At 41.9% G+C, this 18,618-nt stretch overlaps 1 protein-coding gene across 1 annotated transcript in view; it reads right to left on the minus strand.

Annotated features, from left to right (window-relative positions):
* nphs1 (NPHS1 adhesion molecule, nephrin) overlaps positions 1 to 10,042 on the minus strand; it is a 36,367-nt gene extending 26,325 nt beyond the window's left edge. The window contains exons 1-3 of the mRNA XM_079345143.1: positions 9,949 to 10,042; positions 6,743 to 6,937; positions 3,520 to 3,642 (exon numbers count right to left, since the gene is read on the minus strand). Of these exons, the coding sequence (XP_079201269.1) occupies positions 3,520 to 3,642; positions 6,743 to 6,937; positions 9,949 to 10,012 (382 nt within the window). The 5' untranslated portion in view covers positions 10,013 to 10,042. The remainder of the gene's footprint in view (positions 1 to 3,519; positions 3,643 to 6,742; positions 6,938 to 9,948) is intronic.
* Between the last annotated feature and the right edge of the window lie 8,576 nt (positions 10,043 to 18,618).

The following is an 18,618-nucleotide window of genomic DNA, read 5'->3' on the forward strand; positions in this document are numbered from 1 at the left end:
ATTTGTAGCCCTATCTGTCTTATTAGGAACATATATGAACACAAAACAGACAAGCATGCAAGGACTACTCCTGCCGTTGAGACGTGAAACAGTGAGCCGCAAAATTTGATTCATTAGACAAAATATAGATGAATGGAAGGATAAGACAGATAAGAAGCAGATAAGCAAACACTCACATCGATATGCATAGGCAGCTCTTTCCACCTATCTCTCTCATTCACATACAGATGCTCACGCTCTTTTTTTTTTTTTTCTCCTTTGCTCACAAATAGCCTGAGATAAACTCAAGTCTATTCGGTGCATGCAGATTTGCACGCACAGACACACAGGCAAGTGAGTAAATGTGCAGACAGGCTACATTCATCTCGCTTCACTCTCAAAACGGGCGCCAGTGTGTGTGCAGTTCAGTCCAACATGTGATACCAAGCTGACGCTCTGGAAATGATTGCAAAAGGCCCAGAGGATATGATAGTCTCTAAAAAGCTTATTATGACGAATTAAGAAATTAAGCAGACCAGAAGATCAGACTTCTCAACACCAGACAGACTTATCAGTTTTATCTATGGAAGAAAGGGATTAGCGAGAGTCCAAAATAGGCACATAAGCATGCACTGGGATGTATTTTTACACTCAGATGTGCATAAAAACAAAAAAAAAACTGACACACTCACGCACACTACAGGTCTCAGGTGTGTGATCTCTGGCGATGAAAGCCTTTAAAAGAGTTTTTTTTTTTTTTGTCAGCTCTACCCTCTTTTTCTCCCCCTTCCCGCCTGCGTCTCCTCTGCCCTGAGGGAGAAGTGGCGCAATACCCCCTCCCTCACCCTCACACCCTAACCTGCCAACACAGAAATACTCCTCCCTGACCCATTACTGTTGTGCTGTTTTTCTTTTTTTGGGGATTCCATTATATAACAGATACATTCCTATTTATGAACAAAAAGACTCTTTCATTCGTCCCTTTAGTGTCTCCTTTTACTATTTAGCAGAGCCTGCTTTGTTAACTCTAAAGACACTGATACTGTCATACCAGTCTAACATTGTGTGGCCCTGTAACACACACACTGCCTCACTACTGTATAACACATTGTCCTCGGATGGGGGTTGTAGCTCGGGCAACTGTCAGAACTTTTCCTGAACGAAGATGAATAAAGTCGCCGTGCTCTATGTTGCTTGTGCCCCCATTTATAAGTTGTTCCATTATTCATAACAGGGAATCACAAAATGAAGGCTCATTATATACTCTTCAAGTGCTAAACTCATTAGCTACCGCAAAAAAAACCCTCACCATAGCTCTGTTTCCTAAAATGTCCTCTAACCTCCAACCAACGCTGGTAATAAGCTTACACACACAGGCACAGGGCGCACACATACCAATCTCTGTAAGACCCGACTGAATGAGTAACACAGTCTAAAACCAGAACACATCAAATAACAGTTTTCAACATTAGCCGGGCACATCTGTATGAGCATGCACTGCGGTGAGGGAGAGAGTTGTTCATTAATAGGATTAAATGTTAAGGCTAATGGTATAAACCGAGACACAGGATGTGTCAGGTATGTGACGGGCACATTGCGGAGTAAGTTTTAGGCAGAGGGGGGGGGGGGCTTCAGCAGAGAGAGTAGAGGTTGTTATTGTCATGGATTACTCACTGCCACTTGATCTGCCTATTGCAGTAATCCCCTATCTAAGCTCCGCAGGAAGGCAAAAACACACAGGAGTTATGTAGCACCAATGGAAATGTCTTGAAAACATCTCTTTGTAAGCCCACGGATGGGGCTTATTGACATTTTTTTTTTTGCCTCCATCCACGTTACTCCCTGCCTGTGGTGATCCATCTTGAATTAGCCGGTCATGATAGCTCTCCCTCTGACCTGAGAATCCAATTATTTGACCAGCAATCTCTGTTTTGTTTTCACATGCCTCCCCTCTCCCCCTGCTGCATCTCCTCATAAAGAGTTTTATGGTGTTTTGATTTGATGCAGGGCTTGATGGGATACATCCATGGTTGAGTGGCCAGGGTGGTGTGGGGCCTTGGGAGCTGTTGTTCAGTGATGGAGAAGTCCGCGGGGAACTCATCAGAGGCAGTACTCTTCAAAAGGATGCCCAATTTCCATTCCCAGATCAGCACTAACAGAAGATTGAATTCATCAGCTCGTTATAAAGTCCGGATTAGTCACATATTTTAGATCAGTTGGGTTGGTGGGATGGAACAAATGACCCTTTAGGACCAAAACTGTGGAGTACTTTTTGAGTCAGCGGCTTCCAATCTTTGCCCTTTGTAACAGTACACCTGCAACTGTCCATCTTCAACAGACAACAGCTGAGAAGTGTTCCCAAGATACTGAACAAACACACCGGCTAAGAGGATTCGGATCCTGCATGTCAGGAACGCGGGGCAGCAGTTAGTTTCAGTAACGGCAAATACAACCCCTGATGCAACACAAGCAGAATTCCCACACATTTTGACCTTTTCAACAAAGCCAGTAGCAATTGTGTATGTGGGCGCACATGCAGTTGGCATTGTCGAGGTAATAAATGTGGGAGTCGAGCCTGCTGTGGCTGCAGGTGTAGGCCTGCAGCAGGACATGAGGCTGCTGCAGTACAGAGAACATAGGCAATATAAAAGGGAGACGTCAGTGGTCTGTGCGTCCTCCCATCCCACACCACCCGCCATCCCTCCCACTGCCTCACTGATGTCAGAAAAACCTGCTCTCTTCCCAGAGGAGTCTGGCCGCAAGGATCGCCACGGCAACCTCCCCCCCCCTCTATGGTCGCCAAAGAGAAAGCCTTAAAGCGAGGAATAGAGAGAGAGAGAGAGAGAGAGAGAGAGAGAGAGAGAGAGAGAGAGAGGAGGGGGTGGTTGTTGAAGTGCGCCTGGAGAAGAAAGGTTCTTTAGAGTCCACATATGGGCTTGTTCCCACAAGGAAGGGGGACAGGGAGAGAGAGATAGCCAGTGCAACAGAGTGACAACAGGTGGTCTAATGTAGTCACACAATTACAGCTATTCCAGCATGTCTGTGTAGGAACTTTTCAATCACTTGTGTTCTAATTCATTCCTGTGCGAGGGAGAGACATGGATCATCCCGAGGCTGCCAGGATATCCAGGCTCTGCTAATACTTTATATTGTGGGTCTGCTGGTTAAAGCCCCAGACCTGTTGAAACATGTAGGGATGACATAAAAAATACATTTTGTTTGAAAAGTTGGAAAAATTGGGACTTTCTTCATACTTCACACTTGATTCAAATGTGATTTGGTGCTTGAAGGGAAAACGCTGAGCTCCACAAGGACTCTTTAAATGTAGTTTCTAAATAGAAGTGTTTGTGCTTTCGGATTAAGAAAAAATACATCATTTTAAGTACATGACAGCTCTTTATCAATAGAAATAAATATGTAACAGCTATTTATAATTATGCTGATTACCGGTCAAGAGGTTTTTCTTAAAATATAAAGAAAAAAAAAAAAAAAACTTTATTGAAAGCTCCCTCGTCCCCTTTGTTTGGGGTTTTTGCTCACTTAGCACGTTGACCCAGGCTGTGTTGGAAATGATGGCCAGACTGCTTTCAGATCGTCCTGCTTGACATTCATAGAAGGCATCGTCTTCCAGTTGAACCTTTTCAATCTGGAGGTGATTCTGCCCTGGAATAAAAAGAGGAAGAGTGATAACTGTTTTTGATTCACATGATGTCGTTGTCGTGATGTGCTCAGTAAATACTTGTGAGTAATTATCAAGAGAAAGGTTTTATTTTTTCACTCACAGCCCACTTAATGAAAGTTATTGCACGTGTATCGATAAGTACCTCCTGCAGGCTCTATTTCTTCTTTGTGGATTTTCGAGTGTCTGAATATGAGGCAATTTTCAACATGGGAAATAGGAAAATTAACAATAAAAGCAATTTGTACAATGACACTCTGGCATTTCGATTCCACAATGTAATATACTCTTCCTCTGGTGTTTGGCTGTTTGATTTGATGATAAATAGACTATTTTTGTGTTTATGAAAAATCAAAACATCTCACTTGCTGAGAACCTCCTGCTACAGGCCTTTTCATTGACATGCAAGTGGTTGTCTATCGCCCTTGCAGAGACATTTTGTTTCAGAATGAATTTCCTGTACGGTAAATGAAATCCAATCCCAGATTCACAACACCGACTGAATAAACTGTCTATTAATTGACGCCAGACACAGTCCTTCCCTCTCTATCTCTCTTCTGATAGTCTGGCATGCCAACAGGGCCGTGATTTGTTTGATGCACTGCCATAACCTGTGGGGATTAGATGATGTTCAGTGTTGGTTCTCGAGCTCCTGATTCTCTGGCTCACAGCCTACCAACATGTGCAAAATAGTATCTTGGTCTGACAAGCACCCAGGCCTAAAAATGCACGCGTCAACTAAGCTGGCAAGATAATTAACACCAACCAGAAGCAATTTTCACATCTAAGTTATCATCGAGTGCAGAGAGAGAGAGAGAGACATTGAAGTTATTAATCATATTCCTCTTTCCTGAAATTACTCACAAATAGTGCAATCAAGCAGCAGAGAGTGTGTATTTATGGTAGGGGAGATGGTGGATGGCTGCTTCATGATTTGCGTCTTTGTCCATTACTCTGTATTTATTTCAGCAAGGGCCTCTACATGCTGAGATATATAGTACATCTACTGTATATAGCAGTTAGGCGCAGTATATGCTGTCCTCTCTGTGAATCTGCATTTGCATATTGGTCTTGTGGCTCATTGTTATGATATCTAGACTGTTGACAAGGTCAAACACCCCTTCAGAAATCCTTAAAGTGTTGTGTGTAGATCTACCTTAATAAAGTTGATACAAACTGATTCCAAGCAGAGGGAATGCTCTACAAAGGCTTCATATTAAGAATAGTAGAACTATCTTCACAATGTGAAGACAGGTGTCAACCTTCTGACATGTCTTTATCACTTTGTCGTTGTGCTGAGCTCAGCAGTGTAAAAACAACTTTTTTGCACTTGTCATAGCTTCATTCAAATTGATAACCTCATTTTGTCAACACTTATGGGCAATTATAGATTATCCTTTCTTGAAATGTTTCATTACTCAGTTGATATACAATTTATTCAACACTTTCAGAGGATGTGCTGTAATGTGACCAAAGCGTTCATTTTACTTGATTAACTGGCTGCATTCCATGATCTAAATTAAACAACACCTCGAGGACCAATCACTGAAAATAAATAAACACTGGCTTAATGTTGTGTGCCTTGAACAAGCCGTTTTATTCAATTGTCTGAGTGTCTTCACAATTCACGATGTTGCATGCAATTGCTTGTCACCTGCATGTTTTTGAACTGTTCTTTGTGAGGTAAACTGATGAGGCTACTGTAAATTCATGCTGGAATGAGTGCCCGACTCCCCTGTGTTTGTGTGAATGAGTGAAATCGAGCTTTTTTAAGCATCAGTTGATGGTTACAATCAGTGAAAAGTGGTGGAGTATCAAGTGCAGTCAAGAGTCATCTTAAATGATTTTGCTCTTTCTGTGCAGTGCAAAGTGATTGCATACATCAGTGTGCGGTCTGAAATTCCTTCTCCTGGTAAAGTGTACCTGTACTGATGGGTGTTTTATTCATGAGTGCATGTTTCAGGGCTTGGCAGTTTGTGTGCGTTTGTTTCCCTTCTGCTCATGTATAGACTGTATATCTTTTTATTTTGTTGTTCATATAAAAAGGTTTTTATTAACCTTTGATCTTCTCTCATGCTTCATGAAATTTGATTTGTTCACTGACAACTTCAGCTGACAAACAACATTTGAGAGTTTTTTTCCCCTTAAAGTTTTATGTAAACACAGGGCAGGCCATAAGCTAGCATGCAAAATGTGTGAGCATCTTTGCATCTATGAGGGTTTATGTGTTGCTGGTGGTCTCCCACACCATGCAACAGTGAAGTGCGGCTTGTCTCGTAGAAGGCTGATCAGGAACAGATGCTCTTCCCTTACACGGGATTGCCTTCTAATTGGCTATTACTTTTTATAGACTGTGGTGCAGATTCTGCAACATACTTTATTCCCTGCCACATTTCACTGATTTGCTGACACTCTGTTGCTTTAATATCTTTTTTTTTAATCTTCTTAACATGTGAGTGACAGCAAGTGGGGGGAGGGGGGGGGGGTTATGTGTGAGGCTGTTGACGATCACATCACCTCTTCTGTTCCAGATGCTCCCTCTGTTGAGAGAATGTGCGTGCCATAAGGTTCTCGAACTGTCTGTGTTGCTTTATTACAGCTCTTTGAAGCCATAGCAACAACATCATCTCATTTACTTTTAGAGTAGCCGGCACATGCTGTATGTTCGACATTTCTTGAACTGACACCAGCACTACAATTACTGTTAACCATATGGGCTACATGTCTAAGGGAAAAAACAAAGTACATAGGAAACATCTTTTATTGGCAGAATGTAATTATGTAACTTTCTGTGTCATAACATTCTCCTTCGTCCTTTTAATTTCTTTCAACATGTTTACGCTCAAGCAGGGGTTTCACTGTCATTAGACTCTCACTGTGATTGATCATATCTTAGTGATTTTCTATTCTTTGCTAAACCCATAAATGCAAGCCTAACTCTACAATGGTCAAGTTATGAAGATACATGCTTGAGGATGTTTTCTTTTTATGATAATTCTATTAAACATGTATTTATTTTGCTTCAAATGTTCGCATCAAAGCCCAGGTGGCCACAAACCTTATTCCATAGGTGTCACTGTTTACCTCTCTTGGGGTTTCCAATCATGCTGTAGCGTGGAAAGCCTGGCAGGCTTCTCTGGGGTCCCAGGAGGAGGCCATCTTTCACCCACTGCACAGTCCCTGAGGCCCGCAGCACCTCACACCTCAACACAGCTGTGGCTCCTATCCGCACGGTCAGGTTCCGGGGCTCAGACCTGAAGGCCTGCTGGGCCTGCGTGCCTGGAGAAATAACGGGAGAAGGCGGGGGTAAGAAAGGCTGTCATGGGATTAAATCTAAAAGGGGGGGGGGGGAGAACAAGAGATGAGTAAGTCTGCAGAGCAGTTTAAAGGGAGTAGTGGGAGCATGACATAAACATACACCACAGAGAATCAGTCTTGTGGTCTTTGGTCTGAGAGGGCACCCCATGGTGTCTTGCCACATTATTCATCCTGGCATATGTTTTATTGATGGGAAGCTGTAGTGATACGGCCCTTAAAATGAGTCAATAAAGTAATTACTGAGAATTAAATCCCCCCCCAACCTCTGCCTTGCTGATAGGGTACTGGGAGGAGGAAAAAACACGAGATATCAGAGACCTCGTTCACCTGCGGTTTTTCTTCAATGTCGATGTCCCACCAGCTAATTCCTCCTGGGAAGAGTAATGATTATCACTTTAATCCCCCTTGTTTGTCATAGGTGGGGTCGGCCATCCTTTAACCAGGCTCTAGGTGACATTCTGTGGTGCAGTGCACTTGACTCAGGAAGGTAACCTTACAGCAGACCACCCCCGAGCCTCTAATATTGGGGCTAGGATTATATGATTATTATACATGGGGGTTTATGAATAAATTCAGTTCAAGGAGCCTAACGCAACCAACTGCATACTCCAATTAAAGCCTAATATCTAAGCGAGGATCGTGTTTAAACAATGCCCCACAGAGAAGCCTGGCTGACTCCACTCGGCTGTTTGAATCTTGACCTTCATTGAAGCAATGACCAAGTTGTTTGTGAAGTGCATGCTCTGTTGCTTCTGACAACATGAGTGAGAGGCAGAGCTCTCAGATCAAGGCTGAACCAGTCACCTCACGTCAAAAATGAAGGGCAAGATTGGCCATTACAGTGGATGCATACAAACAACCAAACACAGGAGCACATTTGCATACAGTTTACATAAATGAATACCCAATAGTGATCTACGGGGGCTGCTCAAATGTAGGATAGTCAGATAAGAAAATGAGAAAAAAACACCATATAAATATCCAGTGATTAGATTTAGTGTCCTAAAAAGCGAGTATGTAACCTTTAAATGAATAACACATCAAACCCTCACACGTGTTTACATCCAGAAATGTTATGTTAAAAGCTAACAGGGTTAGCTAGTATTTGCAAAATTAGATACTAATGTATAGCTATTAATGAGTCTGATTATTGACCTAATTACAAGTATTTGTGTTGGTGTAAGCCTACATTGTAGCTTGACAGAGAGAACATGTTTCTTTTTGAAGATTCATGACTGTATTGTCGAGGTAGCATACAGCCTCTATACATGGGCGAGCAAACTAATCACTAGTCCACCAGCGCCACAGAGAGAACGCTTTTTTAAATGTTTTTTATTTTGTGGTTTCCTGCTTGTGCTCCCTTCTCACCACTCTCCTCTCATAGTAAGGCTGCTAAATGAGGATGTTAATGCCTCATACTGCTGAATCATCCCTACTTTTGTCACTCATAACTCGTCTATAGAACAACTTTTCTTATTTATTCCTGCCTTTTGGCCTGTAAAATTCAGACAGTTTTCTAGAGACAGGTGGTTATTTCCTGTGAGTGTGTCACTTGGATCATATCCTTTCACATTACAATCATTTCACCGACAGATGGAATGAAAATATACATTTCTCCTGCTTTGAGGAAAGGCATGGAGTATAAAGTGATGGATTTTAGTTCAGACTTTTTATTGGACAACTTTAAATAAGAACACCAAAAGGCTGCTACGCTTCATTTCAGTGCCCCAGTTGGCCATTACGGTATGCAAGCAAACACATTATCAGGGTGCAAGTCTGCAACACCGAAATGGAACACAGCCATCATTAATTAATGTCGTTAATCACACCTGCATGCCTCTCTGCTACGACCTGTCACAGTGATTTCTATTCTTTATTCAAGAGTGGACGTTAAGCTTCACTCTTACATTCATTTTTAACTGTAGCATTAGCTGGCACCCAATGAAGCAGGATTATTTAAGGAAACATCTTCTTCAGTCATTAAGAAGCAACACAAATGATTCAATGTCGACTAATTTTGTCCACTATATACATTTAATTTGATTCTAGGACTAAAGCCAGTGACTTATTCAGAAGCAGAACTGAAAAGATCTCAGTGTTATTTATTTTTTTTAAATAAAATATTTGATGCCAGAGGTTTACAATAGAAGGAAAAATATGCTGTCAAGGATAACACACAGCATTATACCACTCACACTGGAAAGATTTACCTTGCAGTAAACAGCCAAACAACAACCTGATAGTAAAGGCACCATGAGCAGGTCACAAGCAGTAACCCTGTTGGGCTTATAACACTTAAGTCAGTATTTGGATTAAATTATTTACATCAAACACTCGCATCCTGGGACTGTGCTCCCCTGCCAGCATGAATAACTGGTTTAAGAAAATATTTATTTGCAGCTCAGGCAGTGTTCATGAACATATTAAATGACATAATACAGTTTAGAGATGAAACTGTTTCTTCCCCAATTATCAACCCTGTTAATATGTTGTTCTGTTAAACACTTTGATTTGCAATCTGACATCAGATAAACTCGGAAGCTAAACGATTTAAGTGTATGTGTGTGTGTGTGTGTGTGCATGTGTGTGAGTGCGGTGTGTGTTTGTGTGTGGGGGGGCTAAGGTTAGGGGGGTTAGTTGATGAAGTTAAGTAGATGCCACAGTTAGCTCACTGATGCTGCAGTACACCTGCTTAAATAAGATCTCCTTGTAGAAGATTTAAAGGTTGTAATGAGATTAATCAGGTTATTTTAACTGATTATCATTTACACTGCATGCTCCCTTGTAAACCTTTGGGACTTGAGAAGGAGCCAGCTCGAGGAGAATGTTGCAGGTAAACAAACAGCAGCCATTATGTCATAGTAAACATTTAATTAAAGCTTCAATAAACTCAAGGTTCCACATAGATGGGCCTTGAACAGGGAGCAGTTACTGTAATAATAAAGCTTCATTGTGACATTTGATTCTCTTACTCAAGATGAGACACAGAAAGGGTAGAGTTGAAGGAGACATAATCCATGCTGACAAGAAGTCCATTTTACCGCTGACACCCGACCTTCGACAATCCTGGAACAACCAAAGAAAAAAAAAAGCAAAGCTCGGTGAAAGAAACACAGACAATAAATCTGATGTCACCGACATGATGACTACAGAAGGAATGTGCTCTTAGAGACATTTGAATACATGGTGGAATTTGGAAGATTAAGAGTCTCTTACGCTTGTATTTCTTATTTAAATTCTGTTTAACATGCACTTCATCATTAAGCCTTAACGTCTTCTTATAGCAGATAATTACCTACGTTAGAGCATATTGCTCCAATCAATTAATCCAATATAGATTATATGTAGCTTAATCAGTCCATCATTATTGTATGAGCAAGCAATGAAAACCCAAGAGAGGTCGTTTTAAAATGCTTTAATACATTTTTTTTTTTTACTAAATCAGTTTTACTAAACTGCTGAGCAGCTTTTGTATGCTACGTTTGTGGGTTACGTTTTGTGTTTCATGTTGTGATGAATACACTTTTGCTTTTCTTAACCACAAACATTGAGGAGTAGCTGAAGGAGCATGATCTCTTGTAAATCCAGAGAAATCGGATGGAGGGTTACATATGTAACTATGGTTCTATGAATTCTGATGACCGGCAGAGTTCTCTGTCACTCCAAATCTTGTCAAGAACAATCTGCAGGGTCGCCTCTCGTGAACGTCATGCATTATTCCACTTCACGTGTGAATTTGTTGATATTAAATACTCAACCTGCGTACCCAGGATACAGATGTTATCCAGAGTGAAGAACTGACTCTAGTGGTAATGAAGAATGAAATAGAAATATATTTTCCTCAATGAAAGAGAGGGCCATGTCTGAATGAGTCAATTCTTGAAAGCCAGTGGAATGAATGGAAACCAGTGACTTCATGGAAAACTGTTAACTACTGTGGCAAAGACAACAAACAGTATACATTGATTCAAAATATTTCAGAAACAACTGACGTGCAGAAAGTTGTTTTGACAGCATCTCATTCTTTTCTTTAGATATTTTAATGTCGGTGCCTTATGTGCACTTAACAATGTAGTGGGCTCTCCTGAGATTTGTGCGTGTTTGAAAAGTTCCTGAAAGTCTCCTATTCTATTTTGGACAACAATTATATAAGCAAGTTATTCCTGAACATTACAGTCAGTAGCAAAGAAGACCATATATTTGGGTATAAAGGCATTATGTAGGTGTTAAAATACAGAACAGTACAGACAAGGTCTTAAAAGAATGTCATGATATATAAATGTCAATAACCAAAGTGAACTTGTTGTTGCCGATAAGTTACAGTGCAGTGTAAAGGTAATCCTTGGTAGAGATGGTGTTTCTTGTTTTAAGTTGATCTTAGGGACAGTCTGAGATTCAGTCTGTAGGCCGTGCTGTGGCTCTGTGCCCCATTGCATCCAATACTCTTCTTTATTTGACCTGGAAGAGCAATCTGTGGATTTCAAGTCAGTCTGTAATCACTTCAATTTATCTGCTGCAGGAGTGGAACAAATAATAGTGATTTACTTAATTGAAAACTAAATATTTTCTCATCTGAATAGACAAAATGAACTGAATGCAACAGCTCTTTGACGCATCTCCCCTCAGTCGATTAGTTGCACTCCAACAGGCTTTGATAAGAATTAACTCACACTCAATTATTTTTTTTCCCACTCTCAAAACATTTGTGTATTTCAAAACCAATTACTGCCCTCTTTAATAAATAGAAATTCTTTTCTTAGGTTAAGAGTGACCTCCTTCTCTTTATCTCGGTCTCCTTTAAAGCCTCACATTGGTCACACAAACACTGATATTGAAGCCTGCCTGTGTTGTGCGGACATTTTCTTCTTTTTTTTTCATACGCATTCAAGAATTCACAGAAATTCATTGGGATTTCTTTCATTTAACGATAGCACATCAACAAAAAAGAATTAAAAAAAAGGAAAAAAGAATTTCATCTCACCTTTGGGATTTTGAGCTCAAACAACAGGTATTCCCTGAGAGGAAGAGAAGTGTTTGATCAACACACAGAGAGGTTGCTGCTGGAATCATGAGTCACCATTTTCATCTGTGCCCTTAATAAAGGCAGACACCACTCGTCTGACCTCCCACATTCCTATTACCTAGTCAAACAACAACCTTAATTGCTTTACACATACAGCCAATCACATGGATGGCATTTTAGTTTTCTTTGTGAGAAAAATCAGAGATAATGTAACGCTGTCTGCAGATTACACAGATATTTCATTTAACAGTCTGATAGAATGTGACATTTGATAAATGTGGAGACTTAATAGAGATTTAATTTGTCTTCAAATGTGCAAAATACCTGTATCTTACTACAGCAGCGCTCGTAGCGACAGATTTTCTTTTGACCTTGTTCCTTGCCAGTTTCTTACAAATGCAAATGAGAAAGTTTGATTTGAAATTTGATTCGCTTTCACAGACAAGGCTGCCACTCTTCACACATGGGCATCTGAGCTAGCTGAACCATTCAGCGTGACCCCAACAGGTAGATTTTTAATGTCGTCTTTCATAACATCATCAAACGACTCAATACACTCAATCCAGGGCCAATTTGACGTGAAACCCCGTGAAATCAGTCAATGTGCAGAAAATGAAGTTTCAACTGCCGTGCAGCCATCCAATTCAGATGTGGTCCTCCATCTTAATAGCGAGTGAACTTCTTTCCATTCTCACCAGTTGCCTGTGGGTCCAATTACTGCATCGTATAGAAGCTGCATTTTGAGCTATTGCTGCTTTAACACTGAAAAGCTGATAACGAGGCTGATAAAGAGACGAAGATTAGATGATCAACAGGATCTAAACACCACCTTGATTGAGCATTAACACGTCATATTCTTTCAGCATTTTGATTAAATCCAGGCCGGATTGAGCAGCCCTCTGCCTGGAGGAGAGACTTAATCATACAGTCTAAGCTTGGCCGTGCAGTTCAGCAGTTTGACAGCGGCATGTCCGGTTCAAATATAAGGCACTCAGAGAAACTCAGCGTGGGTGTTTGTGTGCTTTGTCTCTGCTCTTCTGCAGCTCCAAAAGTGTTCCAAGTTTACTGGATTACTCTGACTTCGCTGCACACACTCGCACTCCTGCTCTCCTCAGGATAAAGTTGAGAGACATCGAGGCAAAAACCTCCTTTCAACCTCCACCGACTCAAGCACATCTGCCTGCCTAGGGTGCGCACACAGAGAAAGAGAGAGAGGCAGACAGATACACAGAGAGAGGGGGTATCTCCTTTTTCCCCCCCAAAAAAAAGAAAAAGAAGAAAAAAAGCCAGGAATCTTTGAATAGGTGTGTGGATTTGCATGAGAGGAAAGAGAGCTGTGCTTACCTGTTGAGTGACGCCGAGGCACAGGAGCGTCTTTTTGTCTTCCTGATCTACAGATGGCTCTCTGAACACAAGTGCAGCGACAGAGATGTTAAAGAATGCCAATGGGACTCCCCCTTTCTCTCACTCCTTAGTTTGAGACAGAGACAAACATAAAGAGAGGGAGAGAGAAAGAAGCGAAGACTGAAGAATGAGGGAAGGTGTGACTATGAAGTGTTGGTGGCAGCTGTTACAAGGGGGTCACCTGAGAAGAAGAAAAAAAAACAACAAGAAGGAAACAACAAGAAAACAGTCAAGGCTGACTTAGATTCTAAGAATTTCTAATAAAGCGACACTGCAAACAAAAAAAAGTGTTTAAAAACTTTGTTTCAGCAGATTTGAATTAAATAACAATAAAAACTTAATAAAGTTGCAGTGAGGCGGTTTCGAAGAGCAGAGGAACAAGCCTGCAGTTTCTTTCCGTCTATTCTGCCTTTCTGGGGAGTATTCATGGATCCCATTATTTAGCATTTCACTGTGCTGGGTTGGAAGGAGCAGTGCAACCCTCAAAGACACAGATGCAGCATGGACGTCTTCACAGATGCTAGTTTGTAACATTTATGCTCATACATTATGAATGGAGAAAAGAGTATCCCCATAACTGTATTTCCTATACTGAATACTCCTGGGGTGATCTGCTCGGCTGCAGAGATAGAGACAGAGACAGGCCGAAGAATTCACTTTCACGCCAGAATATTAGATTTTTTCCCCCCCTGAATATTGCATCTCTCCTCTCCGTCCCTCTTTGTCAATTATATACTTCCAACTGAATGGTGGCTGGAGAATACGACAATTTGCTCAGTGGAACATATTGAAAGCTTCTCTACCAAGCAGACTTAAAGGTCACGTTTATTTTCCCTGTGCATGTATTTTTCATTTGATCTGCTGATAGTCCGGCACACAAAGTGCTGTGGCTCGTTGTGGACCATAGGTGAAGGCTATTTGCTCAGCATAAACACAAACACAGTTGTACTGCTGCATCTTTTGTCCCATTCTGGATCCCCAATGCTATTACATGACTGTAGTAATGGACAGGCACTCATACGTGTGTGTCGCCAGCAATGAAGAATGAAAACAATACACTCATAGTGTCACAAATTCAAGGACTTTTTTTGGGTAGAACTGTTCTGCTAGTAACATTTGTGTTTGTACAGGTAGTGCAAGTGTGTGTGGCCCAGATGTTAACAGCTGGGTTGTGTAGTCGGGGCTGGCCCCACAGACAGTCATTAAGCCCAGCAGCCCAGGGCTGGAAGGTTAATTCCCCCGCCTGGAGGGGGATGTAGGCGGGAGGCGGGAGGATAGGAAGGAGGGAGTTGGAGATAGAGAGAGAGAGACTATGAGGGATGGGAGGGGGGGGGGGGGGGGGGGCAATGGGAGGCGAGGGGGCTGTGAAGCTCAGCACTCAGTTCACACAAATAGCACTGTCAGCAAGAGTAGAGCCGCTCCGCTGCCAGACGAAGGAAGAGGAGGGAGAGGGATGGGGCCTGACAGAGAGGAGGTGAGGGAGGGAGGGAGGGCGATGGACAGAGGACCTGAAGATGAATGGCGAGGGGAGGAATGCAGGAAAGAGGAGGGAAATACAGAAAGAGGGTGAAAAGAATTCATGTCAGGAAGGCTGGACACGCAGAGGGTGAGATGAAGGGGACACGAACGGGTAAGGTAATGGAGCGAGAGAAACGGATGGAGGAAGGAGACAGAGAGATACTGTAAAATGGGCTGCAGAGTGATGAATAGAAGAAGAGGGAGGATCAGGGGAAGGTGGGCAGATGGGAGGGAGGGAGGAAGGAAGGCTGACATGAAGAGTTGTTTTGAAAACCAACAGGAAGTCTACAGACTCAGACCAGTGCGGAATGGAAAGCAAGGAGGAAGATTAATCAAAGAAAGCAATAAGCAACACAGAGGAAAGCAACACAATATGTGATGGGGTCATGTCCAGGAGATTGATTTCGGCAAAAACAAAAATGGATTGAGACTGCATGCTACATTTTTGAATGTCTGTGTATTTGTTTTAATGTGTACAGTATTCCTACTGAAGGTGCTAGCATTTGTATCACTGCTGTCACTCATGCTCTTTAAGAGAATGAATATAAAGGAAATCAATAACTAAATGTGTTGATCAACATGCAAAAGTCTAAAACAGATTCATCTGGAGCAATGGGAAATGTTGCAAAATGCATCCAGTGAAAAAACATTGCTGCAGAAAGCTGAAACAAATGCTTCCACAGTAAAAGAAACACATAAAGTGTTCAAAGGTAAATGACCCCACGGTACAAATCAACAGAAAATCCCTTTCTGTCCAGTTATGACAACAGAAGTGTACCAGGCCTAAGTCTGTTTCTGTTTCTACTGAATTGGATCAGAGTATTTTTTTGTATTTGTACTCCTGAATGAGATCTTTAAGGCAACTCCAAAGTGTTTTCCCATGGCCAAAACATAAATGTCTATAGGCAGTTCAATACTTTTAATGATAATCAATGTTTCTTTGTCATCAGTATAAAAGTAAAAAATGGTTAGCAGGAATGCTAATCTAAATTCGCGTTTATATGCATCTCTATAGTTCCCATCTGTGCTCTCTGGCGTATGTGTGTTAAGCATTTTTCACAACAACAGTGTAAAGTGCAGTTTCCCTTGGGATTAATAACATGTAATAAAAATAAATAAATCAATAAAATCTGTAACCCCTATGCAAACCCGGCAAAAGAGAAGGATGTCATTTGCTCAGCGCCCACAGCTTTTATGAAGCGGTTATTTAAATGGAAAAAATGGCCTATAAACCTTTCAAGACTTCTCAAGGCCCCTGCAAAGTCCTGCAAAATTGTCTCTGTGCCTGCAGCTAAAGAGTAAAACATCCATTCTCTGAGCCTGAGCATGAACTGCAGCCGTCTGACCTGATGATCTGATTGGACCGCTGGCTTCTGTAGCCTCTCCAGCTGCCATATCAGTGATGCTTCTGTGTTCTAAATCTGTAGACAAGGTCAACATGTTTTTTACTCCGGCCAATCTGGCTCCCAAGTCCACCACCAACACCATCATAGCAGATTTAAAAGGCAGCACCAGCGGATTGGGAGAATGCATCATCACAAACCAGAACAGTTAAATTGCAAACATCACTAAAGTAATGGGCGCAAACAGACATAAGAGGACTTTCAAAAGTCTGACAGCATGGATAGTTGTTGAATCCCCTTCCCCAGTGCTGTCTTCACAAGTCTGACATAAAACGTGTCTCACGGAAATACACTAACGTTTCTTTGCTTTGAGTGACCTGCACAGTGAGCGATACGAGAGCATGTGGAGGGACATGTTTCAGGGTAAAGACGGATTTGGAAAAAGCCAATTAAACACACAAACACTCTTTCCAATTTCCTTTCACTCCCCAACTCTGTGTCCCAGTACATTTTGGCAGCAACATAGACTTCAGAGCTGCTTTTGTGTGTCTGTGTGTGCGTGCGTGCGTGCATGTGTTTGTGTGTATATGGGCAAATGTGTACGTATGTGTGTGTGTGTGTGTTGGGATGGATGGAGGGGCTTGAGACAACCAGCTGTGTTGTCCAGATTGGGGAGGGATTATTTCCCAAATCTCCCCCATTTACCTCAGCTGCCTAACAAGCTCCAACATAACCATGTTAATTCACTGATACTGCAACCCTGATTCCACTGTTAACATACAAACACTGTCAGCCAATCAAGCGAGGGCTTGTTGATGAGGTTTTAAACGGATCTTTGTCTTGGTAAAGAACCACATGAGGAGAATTACTGAGATAACATCTTCATCGCACTAATAAAAAGCATTACATCTCACTGATGGCTGTATTGGATCACATTTAGATGGAATGAAAAGTGAAATGTGTTAAAGTTGCTCTGAGTGCATGGGGCCACATCAGGGCAAAAGAAGGCGGCAAAAGCTAAAAAAGTATCAGGCTTCATGAGAGAAAGTGGAACTGTTTATGGAAACAGATTTCTTGTGTGAAGTCATGAGGTCAGAGGCTGGACAGGATCGCTGAGACAATATTATTAGGTCACTGAGGGAAGAGGGGCTGGGTCACATAATAAGACTCAATCCGGCTGAGTGAAAATGCATGGGAGGGAAAGTGCTGACGCCTCCCTCGCTCATCCAATTCCCAGCGCTTACTCTGCACCGCTGATATTCATGCCGAAACTGTCCGTCCACGGCCCACAAACTTTAAAGGCTCACTGTCTCTGCCGCCCCATCTATCAACCTGGGCTGTGGTGATGGACAAATGGTGAGTGAAAGCAGAGAACATGGTGGCTGGTGGGGAGGAGGAAACTGCAGAGTCGTGAAGGGACAGTATTGAAATTTGAGGTCAGAAAAGACAATTGTTGTAGTCACTCTTGTGTGTCCCATTCACTTAGTCAGAGCCACCTCATCAACCATGTGTAATAATACACGCAGAAACATATGTACATGGAGGCACACACACACACACACACACATTTATACACACAACACCAGAGCCTTCCATCACAAGCAATTCAATAAGATACACAGAGCTCAGGCAATAACCTGATCCCGGCGAAAGATGTTATAGGTTTTGACAGGCAGGCTGAGCTACGCAGCCCAGGCTGTTCTCCCAGTGTCACTAACAAAACAGACGGATTAGAGGATGAAACTGAGCTAAATCTCAGCGAGCTTAAAACGAGGGCAAAAAACAAGGCACGGAAAGAAACAATATTGAATAGATCCAAAGCAAGCCGTTAACAAAAAGCTATTAGGCAATGAAAGGGCACTTTCATACTAAAACCTTTGTGCTCCTCTATATCTTCTGCTGTCTACAAATACACTGGACACAAACACACACACACACAAAGTTGAACTCCCACACACATCTTTGTGCTTGTAAGTGACTAGGTTCTGTCTTCGACCAACAATTAGCATAACTCACACCACTCCTGCTTTTAAATTCCGGTGCTCCTCTCCCTCACCTTTCCCTGCACTGTATTTCCTCAGGTGAATGAGTTTTTTATCACCAAAAGTCAGGTCAGGCAGTGCCTCAATGATTCAAATATAGTTTACATTATTTGTGATTAATTCCAAAGTGAGGATTGTCCTGGAGGAGTTTCCTTGCCATGACACCTCAGACAAAGCTACTAAATTCAGTGCACATAATGCATTGAATAAACAATACTTCTGAAACTGAACTTAAATTCTGCATTGTTGTCCAGGGGTAAGTCATAGTCTACTAGTCAACCTGTTGTTTTATTCAAGATGCAGTGCTGTGAT

This window comes from Symphodus melops (genome assembly GCF_947650265.1).
Source record: "Symphodus melops genome assembly, chromosome: 5".
NCBI classification, from domain to species: Eukaryota; Metazoa; Chordata; class Actinopteri; order Labriformes; family Labridae; genus Symphodus; species Symphodus melops.